Source organism: Xiphophorus maculatus, chromosome 18, assembly GCF_002775205.1.
Source record: "Xiphophorus maculatus strain JP 163 A chromosome 18, X_maculatus-5.0-male, whole genome shotgun sequence".
NCBI lineage: Eukaryota > Metazoa > Chordata > Actinopteri > Cyprinodontiformes > Poeciliidae > Xiphophorus > Xiphophorus maculatus.
The window spans coordinates 13,167,254-13,184,793 of record NC_036460.1 but is presented as its reverse complement, the minus strand read 5'-3'; the positions used below and the strand labels follow the sequence as shown (position 1 = coordinate 13,184,793).

The 17,540-nt window shown below is 39.7% G+C and overlaps 1 protein-coding gene across 2 annotated transcripts; it reads left to right on the top strand.

The window, feature by feature from the left end:
* Positions 1-412: 412 nt before the first annotated feature.
* On the top strand, positions 413-16,488 carry slc6a4 (solute carrier family 6 member 4). 2 transcript variants are annotated; one of them, XM_023351555.1, is made up of 14 exons: positions 413-622; positions 4,575-5,462; positions 7,350-7,484; positions 7,881-8,103; positions 8,949-9,087; positions 9,642-9,776; positions 9,877-9,980; positions 10,620-10,747; positions 10,836-10,948; positions 11,719-11,850; positions 12,710-12,809; positions 12,973-13,073; positions 13,181-13,348; positions 14,926-16,488. In XM_023351555.1, exons 2-14 carry the CDS (start codon positions 4,997-4,999, stop codon positions 14,998-15,000), a joined length of 2,019 nt encoding a protein of 672 aa, XP_023207323.1. In that variant the 5' UTR covers positions 413-622; positions 4,575-4,996; the 3' UTR covers positions 15,001-16,488. The 2 variants fall into 2 exon arrangements, with proteins under 2 accessions (XP_023207323.1, XP_005808013.2); XM_005807956.3 differs by lacking the exon at positions 413-622 and adding an exon at positions 2,916-3,091.
* The last annotated feature ends 1,052 nt before the right edge of the window (positions 16,489-17,540 follow it).

Here is a 17,540-nt window from a genome sequence, read left to right as displayed (position 1 = left end):
ATGGAATACGAATGAAATGTTCCAGTCAATTTAAGAAGATAAATTTAAAATTCATAAAATGCTTCAATTTATTTCATCAGAATCGTTAGGGGTGCCAATAAGTTTGTTTTTTTTCTCCTCCCAAAAATATTTACTCAAATTAAAGGAAATCATGTTTAAGATAAATGTACTGACTGTCAGATTGGAGGCAATCTTTGATAAGTCATGCTTTCATTATTGGATCCAAATCAAACAGAAAAAGGGAAAGTTGGCTCACAGTGCTGAAAAGTGTGCGTTAGTCTGAAGTCCAGACATTTTTTCAGGAAAGTCCCTGGGACTTGTCGAAACGGAGTGTGATAAGAGCGTTATCTTTCCACACCCTCTCCTTACGTCTGCAGTCCGCCCTGCAGGGCGTTATGTGTTTAATAAAGTTTTCATTTGTTGTCACACCACAGAAACATGGAACAGGCACCAACTGAGATCTGGTCGGGATTTTAGAGGAAATACTTTCTACTCGGGCACTCATTAAACATTTCACCAGCGACAATTCCCTCAGTCCCACCGTGTGATTGCAGACCTGAAGTCGTTTATGCAACATGGACATGCGTGACAGCCTGAACCCTGAGAGCAGAAGCTGTGTTTGGTAAAGTGCCGGCTTTCATGTCCTTGAGCTTTCCATAGATTATATCGCAGTCCAGATGGAAATGTTTTATGTTTACCTTCATGACATTTATTTCAATTTCTAAGGAAACTCAGAAAAGGACTTTATTAGAAAAAAAGCTTTGGGTGCAACTTGTGCTGAAATACTTGGGATCCTCATCATGTCCATAAGTGGCTAAGCTTTTTAATAAAGACACAATCCCCACATGGTTTCGCTTAAAGAACCGAAGCTCAGAGTAAAGAAGCAGTGAATATTTCACAGAAATAAAAATAAATCAGCTTTTCTTTCTCTCCCCTCCCATTAATCATGTTATGACCTCCACCCTTTATTGGAAACTGAGGCCCCAAAACAGTGGTATTGTCTTGTTCATAGAGGCGGTCCTTCAAGAAACAGTGACTTTTACTGTAAGTGTATTTTATTTGATCGACCAGCACAAAAATAGCAAGTAATTGAAAAAGTATAATAATAGAAGTTGTTTACATAGGTATCAATCTGAATTTACTGTAAGAGCCCTAAATAAAATCAAGGGCAACAAAATGGATCCAAGAGAAACGTAAAGACTACATAGAATCCCCAGTCATATGATTTACTCTCAGTATGGATGCAATGTTTGTGTTGGTCGAGTCGTGTTATGTCTTTGTTTTATTGCTTGTGAACATTCACAGAATGAACTTTGCCTCTGCTAACGTACTGAAGTTTATGACCCTGGAAGTGATGTTTTCTGCAGCTGCTAATTGAATCAGACTGATTGTCTCACCCTCTGTCCTTTGGTATGAAGGAGATGCTTGGGAATCTGCAGGCAGATGTAGCAATGCTGGCACTCTGAGGGGCATCTGCATGTCATCTGCTCAATTGTATTGGATATCATGTACCTTAGTAAATCTGGCTGAGGGGCTTTCACCTTAATGGTGCTTGGATATGTTTGTTTTTTTTTTCCTTAAAATGTGACATGAGATTTGAATGACATGTCCTGATCAAAATTAACAGCAAGGTGTTTGTACTTTATTACTGAAGGCCAATTTAATCTCATCCAGATTAATTGATTGACTGAGCAGTTTCGCTTTCAGAGGTTTTGCTCCAAAGAGAACAACTTCTCTCTTGTCAGTATTTAAAAGCAGAAACTACAGTCATACAGGTTGTTGTGTCTTTCAGCTGCAATTACATCAAAAGATGGTTCTACAAAGTACTGACATTCCTTGAGGTATAATTTATCATCTTTCCATGTCACAATTGCGTAACACATTGTGTTGGTCCATCACATGAAGTAGCAACAAGATAAAGTGCGTGGTTGCAACATAGCGACAAAAAGTTACGGATACATTTGCAAGGCACTAAATCTCTACTGATTGCTGATCCCACACACAAAACATTCCAAAGCTTCTCTGGATTACAGTCATAATTTTCAAGCTGTTACTCAAGTAGAAGAAAAATTCTCAATTTCCAGCAATAACCTGGAGGAGTGCAGTTACGGAGAACAAGTGTGGGGGGGATGATTTAGTCAGCCATGGTGCGTCTTCCCACCGCCTTGCACCAAATACGGTTCGAACCATAATTCCTGGAAGAAAACCTCCGACTATCTTTTTAAATTAGTTGGAAGATGCAGACTTTGATTTTATTTGGGTTAGTTTATTTCAAAAATCATTTCAAAGTCATTTTTAAATGAAAAAAATAACAATGGAATTAAAACATTGTCCAAAAGGCTCGAAATAATAATAAAAAAGTTTCACGTCCGAAGAGCAGGTGTGCGTGAGTAAATGTAAAGTGGATGGGAAAAAAAATAGGAATAGAGATCAAAGTATAACAGGTGGGAACAGGGAAAAAAGGAAAAACATGAAGGGGAAAAACAGAGGGTAGGGTCTCCAGAGTAGGGCTGGTGTCTAGTGTCTCTCTGTCTGCAGCGCCCTGAACATTGCCAAACATCTCCTTAAGGTTTGGGCTTCCCCTGTCTGCACTGTGAGACTCTGCTTTAATGTGAGCTCTGCCATGACCGTACCGTGTCAGAGCCACGCCACACTTCATGGCTTCTGTTTGTCTCATTACTCCATCAATCCAAGCATCTGATACTGTGATGTGCAGGTCTGTGCCTGCAGCACGCTCCTGCATTGTCTGAGTGCGTGCATCCATGCATCCATCCATCCATCTACGCATATGTCTAAGCTGCTGCGGGTCTCTGTATAAAGCATGCGTGTGTGTGTGTGTGTGAGTGTGTGTTCCAAGCCAGTGAGAGAGGGGCAACAAGGGAGGGAGTGGGAGGGAGGGTGAAATGAGAGAGGCAGGAGAGCTCAATGGGCAAACACGACGTCCTGATGAGCAAGTGAGGCTGTTTCTCTGGCAAGTTTTTGCCGTACCTCAGGATTCTTTAAGTTTTAAGTAGAAGTTGTTGCTGCTGCTCTTTGCACTTTACTACTTTTTTCTACAGATCCTTTCCTTTTCTTCTGTTTCCATCTTAAGGTAAAGTATGCATCTCAGTCAAGATGAAACAGTTTTTGTGTTATAAACTTTTTTTTTGTATATTTGCCATTTAGGGTGAAGTGTTTGAAAGAATGTCTAGTGTAGGGTTAGGATGAGATATTGGACGATTCAGAAACGGTGCAGTTCACTATGGGATTTCTATATTGTCTTGGAATGTTTACTCGCATATTTTATTTACGTATTTAAATAAAATACTTAAATATTTTTATTTAAATAACCATAAGAAACCGTTGCTTTGCTAACCATAAGAAACTGTGTTGGAAGGATTTTTCTGCTGTTAAAACTGGAAAAAACACATTTAATACCTATATAAATTATGCATGCTGTTTATTTATTTATTTAATAATTCATGAGATATGGGATACATGTTTCTTAGTCTGTCTCTTAGTTGCTTAGTTGGCAATGGCAGTTTAAATTTTTTCTGAAAAAGCTTTTTAAAATATTTGTTCTATTACGAATGAGCCAGTAAATCTTGATTGTAAACTAAAATAGTTTATTATGCAAATTGTCATTTGCATATTCAATCTCTAAAAAACTATATTTTTACCCTCTAACTTCTTGTGCTTTAAATAAAAATAAATATAGATATTATTTTGTTCCATTACAAATTGAGCAATCTTATTCAGAGTGGAAAAGACACTAAAACGTGTGTTAAAAGTTACATTTGCAGAATGATCAACTTAGTCAGGTAAAAATATAACTTTGTTTGAACACAGTTTTGTACACAATGTCTTCTTGTCTTTTTATTTTAACAGTTAAAAGTTATTTTTTTCCAACTACTTTTTAAAGTAGCTATTTATCAAATAAAATAGTTATTTTTATTTTGAGTTTAATAATACCAGTCAGTAGTAACACATAATAATGTCAATCATTTTGTCTATATCTAAAGTGCACTTTAGGTGTTTTTTTTCCTGTGAATCTAACATGCGGTGAAGTTTAAAAAACTGAATGATGTGTTTTCCAAGAATTGCATTTCCTAGTTTGTTTTTGTTATGCTGTGTCAGAAATGGTGCAGAGGCTGTATTCTCCATGCTTTCTCTATGACACACCTTTAATTACAAGAATGCTAAAAATAATTGTGCAACTGACATCTTACATGAAACTATGAAGAAAGCACAACGGTGGGTAAATTGACTTGTCAAAACACAATCCTCCTCAGTTTGTGTTTTTAGGACTAAGCAAATACTAAAACGGTGTGACAAAAGCTTTATTCTTCATATGATTACTATGATGAGCTGGCATGCTGCCGAGAGTCCACCCCATCTCTTTCCGAATATCCATTATGCACCAACGGAGCTGTTGGCTGACAAGGAATATGTGTAGATAGACAGATGTACTGTGCAAGCATTTTTCAGTTATATCCTGTCAGATAGAAAACTTCATTTCAAAGTTTGCTGAAGATTGAATGATGCAGATAAACTTTCTGTTTTGAATTATTTTGTTTTCTGTCTGTGTGTTGCAGTTTGCCCTACTGCCAAGTGTCTCAGAAGACGAGCTATTTGTGGAGAAGAGCCAAGATTGTTGCAACTTTTGCCTTCTCTACATTCTCCTCAAGCCAATTTCTCATCTTGAACACCCTTCTTTGCCTCTCTTGCTCAACAGACGCTCCAACATTCAATTGTCTCATACACGTCCATCTGCCCTCATTTCTATCATTTAGCATCCTTCCTCTTTTCCGTTTATCTTTTACCTGTCCCAAAAGGACAGATTTTATTCCCCACAGAACTGTCCTACACTGTCTCCACACCCTTCCCTAGCTCCCCTTATCCTTCTGGCCCCCTCATGGGCACCGTATCAGCCAACAGCGCCAGATTCCCTTCATCGTCACTGAGAAGCTCTCTCCACCCCTAACTGCTTTGCCAACATCTACACCAACACAGCCCAATGGAGACAAAGGATATGATGATGACTAGCATGTCAACAATGGACAAAGAGAACGGGGGAGAGCTGGACAAAGGGAGAGAGGAAATAGAGGGGCAAGAGGAGGAGACACAACAGGAAAATGGTAGATTGGTCCTGGCTGATGGTCTCGGAGATAGAGGACCAAAGAGCTTGACCTCTGGTTCCGGTCAGCAGGTGTCCAATGGCTACACAACCTCCACCCCTCAGAGCCCCAGAGAGGGATCGGCACCGGGATCAGCTGCAGGGGCAGGGCCCGGGCCCACAGGGGGAACTGGGTTAACGGGGCCGCTAGGAGGTCTGAGAACTCTGGTGGTCCAGCAGACCAGCTTAGAGAGGCCCAGAGAGACCTGGAGCAAGAAGATGGACTTTCTGTTGTCTGTGATCGGCTATGCTGTGGATCTTGGAAACGTCTGGCGATTCCCATACATTTGCTACCAGAATGGAGGAGGTGAGATTTCAAGAGATGTTTGGAAGATGAATAAAGGTCAGGTAGGAGGGTTAGTTGTGAAGTGAAAGGAAGAGGGAAGCATTTAAGCTTCCATGTAAAAGGTGAACGATTTCATATTGGAATGTAGACAGCACCACAGAAAACCTCTAGGTCAGATTAATGAATGGGCAGTTTTTCATTGGCAACATTTTTTTCACATAAATGGTACAAAAAAGAGAAAAAAAGAGCGTCATATGCTTAGTTGTTCATGAGTAACTTGTTTTGTGCCAAATCTCAGGAACAACAAAGGTAAGTTTGTGCTTCCACAAAGCCTGTGTTACCTAACTTGCTCTCTACTTCACCATTCACACCTAGCACCAAACGAGGCCTCCCTTTTTATTGAATTTGCAATAATAAAATCTTTGTAATTTCCTGTGTTCCATGCATATGTGCGTGCCACCAGCGAGGTAAGAGATCGAGACCGGGAGACACTTGATAGAGGCAACAGTATTAATTGTGCTTTTTATGAGCGCGCCCCAAGTTTCAGTGCCTCTCCATGCTTAATAACCTGTCTTCCAGGCAGCTGCTCAATCAACCCCTTATCTTCTCTTTCATGTCACAAAGAGGCTCTGAGCATGAAAGCACGCTCCGCCCTGTTGCACAAACTAAGTTTATGATCAGATAGCAGGGAAGGCGGCGTTAGATCTGTCCAAACATCTAATGTGCCTCTTCTCTGCACTGTGCTTGGCCCCGTAATATTTTTTATTTTTTTTTACTTTTGAAATTTCTTTGTATTACCAAATCCCAGTATTTATAATTTATTTATTCAGAAAAGTGAACAGTTGATACAGCTTATACCAAAGAAGACAAGAAACCTTTTTTTTTCTTGTTATCTGACATGAAATCAAACTAATTAAGCCTGTTAATATTACCAACGTTACTGTTATATGTTGCTAAATGTCTGAACAAAGTAACAAAATTATCTCTCTAATTGTTCTAATAATTAGCTAGTAGCTTATATGCACTAGCACTACTGGGCCTTTAAACAATTTGGGAAGATCCAGATGATGATCATATAGCTTTGGAAACGTCCTATAGCCAAATTCATAGCATATAGTTAAATGAGGGGGAAACTTAAATTATTTTAAGGAAGCACCTCTTGGTATGACTGTATGGATATATTCAAGAAATCATGCCATAAATGAGAACTGTGGATTGCCAAAACACTGCTTCATTGTTGGGTACAACATAAGATGCCACGTTAACTGCTAACAATAAAACCCTATGATGGCTTTCATATAGCTTAAAGGCACTGCTAGCAAATGTGCCTTGCCAAATGAGAGGGGGAAGAAAGAAATTAACCAACAACCCTTCGTTTGCAAAATAACTGCTTGACTTGAGCCACAGTTTTGACCATTGCCTTTAAAGAAAGTCTGTGATCCACCTCTGACTTTGAAGAAAGTTCAAACAAATTCTTCAAGAAATAATCTTTTATTTTTGATGATTTGTAAATGGAAATATCCTTAGTCATCCTAACATTAAGTTAGAAAAGTCTAACTTAATGTAATGCCTGTAGCCAGCAGGGCAAAGCACAGCCTTGACAGTTCACCAGTCCATCATAGGGCAATGCAGAGACAAACAGAACAATTATGGACACACACACTCAGACCTAAGGGTAACTTGTAGCGGCCAATTAAGCTAACACAGCTGAGGAAATCAACAATGATTTTCGTTTGATGAATATTCTTCTAACATTTTAGAAGAAAAAAATGTTAGAAGAACCTTATTCATTAGCAGAGATGGTATTTGAGAGAAACAAATAGTGAAATAATTGCTTGTCTAATAACTGCTTATCTATTTTTTTGGTTTCTGCATCTATTCCTCTTTCTTGTCTTTTCTTCCCTCCAGGTGCCTTTTTGCTGCCCTACCTGTTGATGGCTGTGTTTGGAGGAGTACCTCTCTTCTACATGGAGCTAGCGCTAGGCCAGTTCCACCGCAGCGGCTGCATCTCCATCTGGAAACACATCTGCCCCATCTTCAAAGGTAAATGAAGGCGCAGAGTTGCAGGTAGCAAACCACTCTGACATGAAGAGCTTGTAGAGTGAACACGAAGAACCGTGAGGGTGTGACGGACAGCCCGTTTAACCTCTTTGCCCCCCTTCGGTTTAATCCCTTGGTTCCTTGTATTTCTTGATAGATGTACCAACTCTCTGTTATGGAAATTGTCACATTTTCATGCCAAATGCCAAGTGCTTAGAAACAAGATAGTATGTAAATTTGTGTTGTTTGGAAATGCCACCCTGATAACCAAACACAGACTAGAATGAGTTTGAACACACTCATCTCTTTGGATGGACTTTGATTGACTGCTGTCACCTAATTAAACACTTTTTTTTACCTTATGATCTCTTCTAAAAACATTTTTCTCCACTCACTCAGGAATTGGCTTTGCCATCTGCATCATAGCCCTTTACATCGCCTTCTACTACAACACCATCATGGCCTGGGCCCTCTACTACCTACTGTCATCTTTTCGACCCACCCTGCCTTGGACCACCTGCACCAACAGCTGGAACACGGCCAACTGCAACCACTACTTGTCCTCGGACCACAATGTGTCCTGGTCCAACTCGTCCACGTCCCCCGCCGAGGAGTTCTATACGTAAGTGCATGTAAGTCAGATGTTGAGACGTGCAGAGAGAGAGCCAAGCATCAAGAATGGCGTCCAGAAAAGTGATGGCAGTGGTCTGTTTTGGTGTTTAGGAGTTCTGATAACATTACAAGCATTGAAGAAAAAAGAATTCAATTCCCTCTACCTTGCAGGAGGATGCTAACAGCATTTCAGTGTGGTATAATGATGATTACTTCAAGTCAGGGTTTTATTCCCCCCCCAAATGTTTCATTCAGATAAAGGTTTTGTCGATGTCTCTGCTGTGAATCTTCTCAGTCTTATCAGACTCTTGCTGCACTGCCTCCAAGGCCTTCCATCGAGGGAAACTCAAGCTTCGTTCACGGCTGACTTCTCCTAATGCGCGTTTCAAAGAAACAAATTCCTGAACTCCGTCTGGCGCCAGAATTTCCTGTTTTCAGCTTAAATCCCACAGCTGCATTATCATCCAAGTTCTGTGAGCTTAACCTGTGACCGGATGTCAACCTTACAGTTAATTTCAAACTCTTTTTTTTTTTCCACGAAGCACTTTTTTTCTCCTTGGCTTCTTGACATGAAGGGTTTGAGACTGCCAAGGCAGTCTGCTGTGCACTCAGATGAACTCTGTACTCATTGAGTTACTTTTCCTAGCCATCCATATTTGATTAATAACATATATTTCCACTTTCTGTCCTAAATGGTGACCTTTTGTACAGTCTTATTGTACTTTCTCTATTACATTTTCTCTCTTCAAACCTGTTGTCAGAGTTCCAAGAATCCCTGTCCTCACAGTTGTTTTTCCTCTCAGCTTCCTTCCTCCTAGCTCACAAGTTCTCCCATCTTTTGCGACTTCTTGCCAGGCGCCACGTGCTCCAGGTCCACCTGTCCCCAGGTCTGCACCAGCTGGGATCCATCAGCTGGCAGCTGGCCCTCTGCTTGCTCTTCATCTTCACCATCGTCTACTTCAGCATCTGGAAGGGAGTCAAGACGTCTGGAAAGGTAACGGACGGGGGCGCCTGCGTGGCTGATGGGGTTGTCAGTTAGAGTCGATGGATGCATGTGTGGATGGAGAAAGACGCAGAGAGAACGTGGAAACTCGTGTTATCACGTTACCCTTGTCATCATCCATCATCAGTCTGTTGAAAGCGAGCCCAACGTGTTGCAGTAAAGTCAACAGGTTTAGCCTTAAATTTTGAGAAATAATCACATGAAGTGCTGGCATTACAATAAGGTTCATTGGAAGTTGTATGGACTTGATTTTCCTTGTAGCCATTACTCTAATCCCTATTTATTATTTATTGATAATAAAAAAAGTGTATCTAATTCAATTAAGCTTAATTTAATTCAGAGTGTACCATTGTTTTTTTTTATTACTCCTGATGAGTCTACCTTATATAGTGTAGTAAGTGATCACAATCTACAAACACATAACAGCAGTTTTATAGAGAAAGAAATTCCTTTGTTTTCAGTATTTACACTGCTATGAAAGTAATTCCTGAGTATGAACAGATGGAGGTTGATCTGTCTATTTTGTTGCTTCCCATACACGTTAGGTAGTATGGGTGACTGCAACATTTCCCTATCTGGTTCTCCTGGTCCTTCTCATCCGAGGGGCCACGCTGCCAGGGGCGTGGAGGGGCGTCGTCTTCTATCTCAAACCCGATTGGGAGAAGCTGCTTAGCACGACGGTCAGCTGGATTTTCTATTTCGAGTTCTCGTCAAACTTGGAGTGCCTTTTTTCTGACTCTCCATTAATCAGCATGACTTACTTTTTAATTTCTTCAAAAGGTATGGATCGATGCGGCAGCTCAGATCTTCTTCTCCTTGGGTCCTGGCTTTGGTGTGCTGCTCGCCTTCGCCAGCTACAACCCTTTTCACAACAACTGCTACAAGTAAGAACCAAAATTCAGAGTTTACATAGGCTCGCCAAAGCAAACGCACCTCTGTTACAATGTGTAGTTTACATGACACAAGAAGGGGAAATTTTATCACTGAAAAAGAAACTATTCTGCTTCTGTAAAATAAATCAAATAAAAATAAAAAACTCATTGCAGTGAACTGATTGCATAAGTATGTTAAAACCTTACACTAATACTTTTTGGATAGATTTTTGTATTCAGTTCCAGCATTCAGTTATTTTTGGTGTTTTTTAGTCACAGACCATAAAAATTCTCCTACAAAGGTTTGGGAGACCTTATCCAGGCCTGGAGGTTTTGCTTTGAGGGAAAAGGCTTCTGCAGTGCAACCCAACTCCCTGATCTACACATGAAAATACAGGATGTTATTGTCACATGTACTGTGCAACTCATCCACTACCGGGCAGATATTGACTACCTTTCTATACTAGGATAAAATGTTAAATGCGGAAAAGCTTAATTATGCTCTCCCTATTGTCCATGAACAACAATTTAGCATTTTGGCAGCATTATGCTCATATTTAAGAGCTGCCTAAGTAGCATATCCTCTAAAATTACCAGTTCTTCACTAATAATAACTCTTTTTAAAACTTTGTTCTTTTATTTTTCTGTTAGAGATGCACTGGTCACGAGCTCGGTGAACTGCCTCACCAGCTTCCTGTCTGGTTTTGTCATCTTCACTGTTCTGGGGTACATGGCAGAGATGAGAAAGCAAAATGTGGACGATGTGGCGAAGGACGCAGGTAACATTGCAATCCACACAAAGGTTTTCTGCATTTATTTTCTCGCTGTTCACTCTCTCCTTATATTTACCCTCACGTCTCCTTTCAGGCCCCAGCTTGTTGTTCATCATTTATGCTGAAGCCATAGCCAACATGCCTGCTGCCACGTTCTTTGCCATCATCTTCTTCCTCATGATCATAATGTTGGGTCTGGACAGCACGGTCAGTCTGCTCATTACTCTATAAGCGGTCTGCTCTCCTTTCTGTTTTAACCCAATCTGTTGCTGCCTACATCCCAACTCCTGTGTGCTTCATCCAACTCCAAATAGAGATTTCATGCTTGCCTTGTTCTCCTTCCCCTTGCTTTTGAGAGGCTCAGGTAATCTTTTGTCCTCTCTTCCCTTCTGAATGATAGTCAATGAAAACAATGTGATATGAGTTTCATATCCCCGTTTTCTGCAGCCCATCTCCATGAGCCTTTGTTTGTTGGCTCTGAGGCGGCGAGCCAGCGACCCGCCTTGCTCTTATCATGAACTGATAATCAGTTTAGAATCAGCTCTGAGATACAGGAGTTTTATGAGGAGGATCAGGAGGATATTACTGCAGAACATGTCAGAGTATACAGATTCACATTGAACTGGCTTAAAATTTCATCTCATTCAGTCAGTCTGTACTTTGGATGTAGTGCCTTACAAAAGTCTTCATACCCCTTTTAACATCACAACCACAAATCTTAATGATTTTTTTTGGTTTGTTTTTTTGCGGCAAATCAACAAAAAGTAGTACATAATTGAGAAGTGGGAGGGAAGTTAAAAAACATTTACAATTTTCTAACTAGTAAAAATCTGAAAAGTGTAGCAGACATTTGTTTTCATCTTCCCTTGTACCAATATCACAAATAGAATGATGTGCTGCCAGTTCCCTTCAAAAGCCACTTAGTTATCTTTCTGTGATTTAATCTCCTCACTCCCTGTGTGTCCTCCTCTCTCCAGTTTGCAGGTTTGGAGGGCGTAATTACCGCCATGCTGGATGAGTTCCCTCATTTCCTAGCTAAGAGACGGGAGTGGTTTGTCCTTGGCCTTGTCTGTGTGTGCTACCTTGGGGCTCTGTCCACTCTCACATATGTAAGTTACTGACCTACATTTCCCACAGTTTAAAATCAAAATAATTATTCAGGTTATCATCTGTTGCTATCTACATGTGTAATGTTACACTAATAATTCAATGTTTTGATTAGTAAGGTCAGAAGATGATTAGTATCATGATACAAGGCTTCACCTCTTTGATAAATGTTTGTTTTTTTCCAGCAAGGAAATTAGAAAAACAAAAAAAATTGAAATTGATCTATTTTCTTGCACAGCCATGACTGCTAGAACCAATTTGATTTATTCTTCTCTATCCACTCCAAAATTAGTTGCCATATATGTGTTTGGGATCATTGCCCTCTTAGATCAACTAATATTCAATTGCCCAATATTCTATCCACTTTTTGCAAAGCAACAGTGCCACCACTAGCAAAGCAGCCCCACAGCATGATACTGCTCCTACTGTGACATTTACACAATAAATTCTGACTTGTGAGGCAAAGCCTTTTTCTTGAATAAATTGACTTGAATTGATTAATTTTATTGTACAATTTCATTCATTCATAACAGATGACAAGCATTTATGATAACCAGATGCATGTAGATTTTCTCACCAGAACTAGAATTTTAATGTTAATTTAGCACAACAGCTATTTTGTAATATGATTAGAATGGATACAATAAGATTGGATAATATTAGAACAATGTTTGTACTCCATGTTTTCTTAGAATGAATGACTGTGATACATGTTATTTAGCACAATATGCTGCAAATACCAATGAGCTGTATTTAGATCACAGCAGTGTTAATGATGTCTTTCTTCTTTCGCCCTGATTTCATAATCATAATTATGGGTGTCTGCTCTAATATTTCTGAATTTCTTTGTGATGCGTTCAGGGAGGAGCATTTGTGGTGAAGCTGTTTGAGGAGTACGCTACGGGTCCTGCCGTCATCACTGTAGTTCTGCTCGAAGTCATCGCTGTGTCCTGGTTCTATGGTGAGAGATCCCAGCTACAACAGAAATCCACTAAAATACTTGTGATAATATTTTTACCAAGTCTTTCCCAAACATTGCATTTCTGTTTCAATTTGATTACAGTGAAAGCACTGTACACTTGATATTTGTGGTTACAGGTTTGTATGCCTGTGTATGTCTACAGGTACCAACCGTTTCTGCAACGACATCCAGGTCATGCTCGGCTTCTATCCCGGTGGGTTCTGGAGGGTTTGCTGGGTGGCCATCTGTCCCTGCTTCCTTCTGGTCAGTGTTATACATTTAGTGAACCTCATGAGGCCTTTGTCAGAGAAAACTGTTCACGGGAAGGTTTTAATATGGTATCTCGTTTTGTTTATTTTGTTCCTACACAGTTCATCATCATCAGTTTCCTGGCGTTCCCTCCAGAGGTCAAGCTGTTCCACTACCAATACCCATCATGGACAACTGTCTTGGGCTACTGCATTGGAGTGTCCTCATTCATTTGTGTGCCTGCTTATATGGTCTACCACTTACTTAACTCTAAGGGAACATTCAAACAGGTACAAAATTAACTTGCAATATTTATCATTTTTGATTCTTGTGTTTGTCGTTGTCCGCAAGTTCTTATCCCATCACGCATCTTCTACTGATGTCGTTTCACTAACCAGTACGACTCAAGCAACAAGGAGCCGTTGCTCACTGTCAGGGTCTTCCCTCTGCTGTGAACACATGACTTGAGATCAAGATCAAAGGAGAAAGCGCAGACCAGGGATTAGAGAGAAAAAGCAGCGTCTAGATCAGACATATGCATCACGCACCCAACCACTCATTCACATTTTGCCGTAGATGTACAGCTTATCACGTTGCCAATGATAAAGTCAAAAAGATTAATAACCTTTCTCAATTCAGTCAAATTAATATTTGAGGTATTCGTGAGACAATTATTCAGATTTTTTATGTCTAATATCGACATCATGTTTAGAGTTGTGAGAGTGGACAGAGGGGAGAGGGACATCAAAGAGACTCACAGACAGACGTTCTCTGGCTGCTGTCCATTGGTGTCGGCTCACACAAAGGGCTCAACATAAGTCAACAAATAGGAGCTTGGCTTTGTGTGCAGACGCGTTGGAGGGAAAGAAGGCAGTGACCTTGTAGATCAGGAGGACAGACGAGTAAGACCAGGTTTAACTGTTTCTGCATTTGATTATTAAATTAAACACTGATTTAAAACAACAGCGTCAGTAATATTAGGCATTTTTGAGGGTTTATGGGCAAATTTAGTCTTAGTGTTGTACATACGTCACTAGTGACAATAGTTTACATTTTCACTGCCTTATAAACTCTAAAACCAGAAAGCTTACCACTCATTTCAACCGAAGCTTCTATTTTTGTTTTTAAACTGCATAAATCTAAGTGTTGTCCACAGCAACAGCGACAATGAACACTACTAGATATGGTCACCAGTGTTATTTTCCACAAGACAAAAACTGAAAATGAAATTATTTATAAGAATCTCTCTTAAGTTTGGGTTAAATTACTCATATTTTAGATTTTCACCTTTCTTACTTCCAGCAGCAGCTAGTTGTGCTGCATTACTATCACCAACTTGTACTTGTTCATCGGCAGATGTGACTTCACAATTTTATTTCTGTCCTGTCCTGGCAAGAATGTTAATAATATCTAAAGCAACAATGTTTCTTGTTTACAGCTTCATCATCACTTACAAGGGTGCAAATATAATAAAATTTCCCATTTCTCAAAATGCCATCCAGTTGAAGTCGGTATGAAGTTGGATGATGAAAATAGCATTGAAGAACCCTCACCACTTTAGATCATGTTTTGGGACTGAGTGCACCCAATAGTCAAAATTTAAACAGTGAGAGATAAACTGTTTGCATACACTGCAAGAGATAATTGCTACATATGCTACTCTTAAGAGCTAACATTATCTCAACAACATAGAAAAAAAATAGAAAAAAAATATAGTTATAAACTAATCTCTTTTCCTGGGAATCTAATGTTGTGTATCAAATGACCTCAATAACATAATGCAAAGTTGCAGCCTTTGTTACAGTGTGACGGCAGCAGAAAGAGTTCTTCTTGATTATTTTGCTTGTTTGTCTTTCCTTCCCCACAGCGCCTGTTGAAAAGCATCACTCCTCAGCCCAGCACCGACAACCACAGAGATTTATTTGTGACCAACGCAATCTGACCAAACCCATAGCACAAGACGGCTCAAATCCCAATTACCTGGAGCGCCCTCTTCTGCACATACTGAAAAACTACAGGGCAAGGGGGCTGTCTTTCATTGTTCTCGCATCTTTTCAAACATCTCTTTCCTGTCCCAGTGAGATCTAGAACCGAAACCTGCTTTGGTTCTCCATGCGGATTCGGTTCTCAAGGACATTTATGTTACTTTAAAACATACTTCTGAGTTTTGACGCTCTTTGCTTTGTGTCCCTTTCTTTAAAACACAAAAGCGATAAAGTAACACATTTTGTAAACTTTTAAGTATGATGACGTCATGTAGACATTAAAAACAGACTCTTAAACAAGGGATGCTGCTCAATTAGGGCAGGTCACATGCAAACACCACTTTCTATTCTCATTACTTATGACTGTAGTCTCATATAATGCTGTAAAGTTATCCATCCCAATATGTAGCAAAATTCAGGTATTTTTACATCTGTTGCTGAAGCCAAATATACAAGATTTGTTCTGTTGCTGTTTCATAGCTGTTGTTGTGTCATGCTGTGTTGACTGTCCGCCTGTGTTAATCTGATGGAATCTGGAGCGACCGGCAGACTTTTGCAATGAGGTCCCTACACTGTGAAGCACTGTGACATGAGTGCGTGCCTGTGTGTGTGTGTGTGTGTGTGTGCGTGTGGGTGCGTGTGTGCGTGTGTGTGTGAGTGTCTGTTTGCATGATGGACTGTTATACCATCCTGAGGAAAATGAATCACAGACAGGAAAACCAATCGTGTTCCCTCTGAGATGGCAATATGGGATAAATGTATTTATTTCTGAATGTGTCAGTGCTGTCACTTTGTCTCACCTCGCCCGCTGTTGCACCATCATGGGAAACGCTGCGGAAGGTCCTCATTTGATCTCAATGGTAGAAGCCAAATTTGGGTCAGAGCTAATACCATTACCATTATCGCACTCTGGAAAAAACAAAATAAAAATCAGCATTAAAGCTCTTTATTTTCTACCAAAAACTAAATAAAAATGTGTGCCTGCCTTCGTGTGTGTGTGTGTGTTTTTGGGCGTGTGTGTGCAGGAGCAGGACATAAAATTTGTGGAAGCACTGTACATCTACATGTGTAATTACTAGTCCTAATTGGTATTAGTGTAATTTATCGTGTGAAGACCTGCTTCCGCCTTCCATGGACGTGGAGCTGCATGTGCGTTCAGTGCTTGCGTGATTGTCAGAAGCACCTTTACGTGTGCCTGTCGTGGTGCGCGAGTGTGTGTAGGCGTGTGCGTGCGTGTGTGTGTGAGTGTCAGTGATGTGAACTCATGTTGTCTTGTTAAATGCCAAAATATCTCATGAAGAGCGTAATTCTCCCCTTCTTCCCTCTTTCTCTTGCTCGAGCCTATGTAAGATCTATGTATGTCAAACACGGCTGTACTGATAAAACATCTGTATAGAATGAAGATATATAAATATATGGGAAATAAAAAATAATAATAAAGATATATGGAAATTAACATCTGCTGCGTGTAAGTTTATTAACTTTTACATCTACAAGGTAAGTCTTGTCTTCTTTTTACTTGATTTTGAGGATCTGATATTCAGTAAATAATTCAAATAAAAAACAAATAGTTACATTTTAATTGAAGTGCATCACTTGCTTCCCCTATTTTGTTTACTAAGAAAACTGGGTTTTTGTGTCCTGCCATATTTATATCCATAGAACGTCGTAGTAAATAAAGTCCATTTACACTGTAATCAACTTTTGTAAAAGGAAATACATTTTTAAAGTTATTCTCATAAATCTGTTGCCACAAAATACATTATACAGAAATTCATGACTAAAAGGTTTGACATTCCTTTCTTTTAAAAATTCATCTTTGTGTTTATTTAGCTGGTCATGAAACTCATCATGTTGTTAATTATGGAATCTGTTGCAAAGAAGCCGATCGTGGTTGAAAATGAAATAAACTTACAGTTTAATAAATGGTTTTGAGATGTTCTCCCCATGCACATGTATGGGTTCTCTCCGGGAACTCCGGCTTCCTCCCACAGTGCAGAAACATGACTGTTATGTTAATTGAATTGATTGATGGCTATGAGATGGTTTCCTTATTGGCTCTTCTTTTCTGCTATCCACATCCTGGAAGGTTGGCAACAGACCCCTGAATCTTTGACATCTGATCATTAATGACAGCTTTGATTAGTGGAACATAAAACTGCCCAGAGATGGTCCAGGAATCTCCACTTTTAACTTGGATGTATCCAATCTTCCTTTTGAATTTCTCAGACAAGTTGCACACTCACTTTTTCTGCTCTATGTTGTGTGTTGCTCAAAGCTATGCTAAACTGGATCTTTGTTCACATGTGCTACTAATTCATATCAAACACAAGGTTGAAATATGACACTAATTCAGGAATTAACAGTCTATTTAAGAGTACATACAAATTTGTCTGTATTATATTGGCATAATAGACAAATCTACAAACCCTTTCTTTTAAATGACCATAGGTCAGATTTAAATAACTGGGAAATACAGCATTGCTTTGGTGAGATG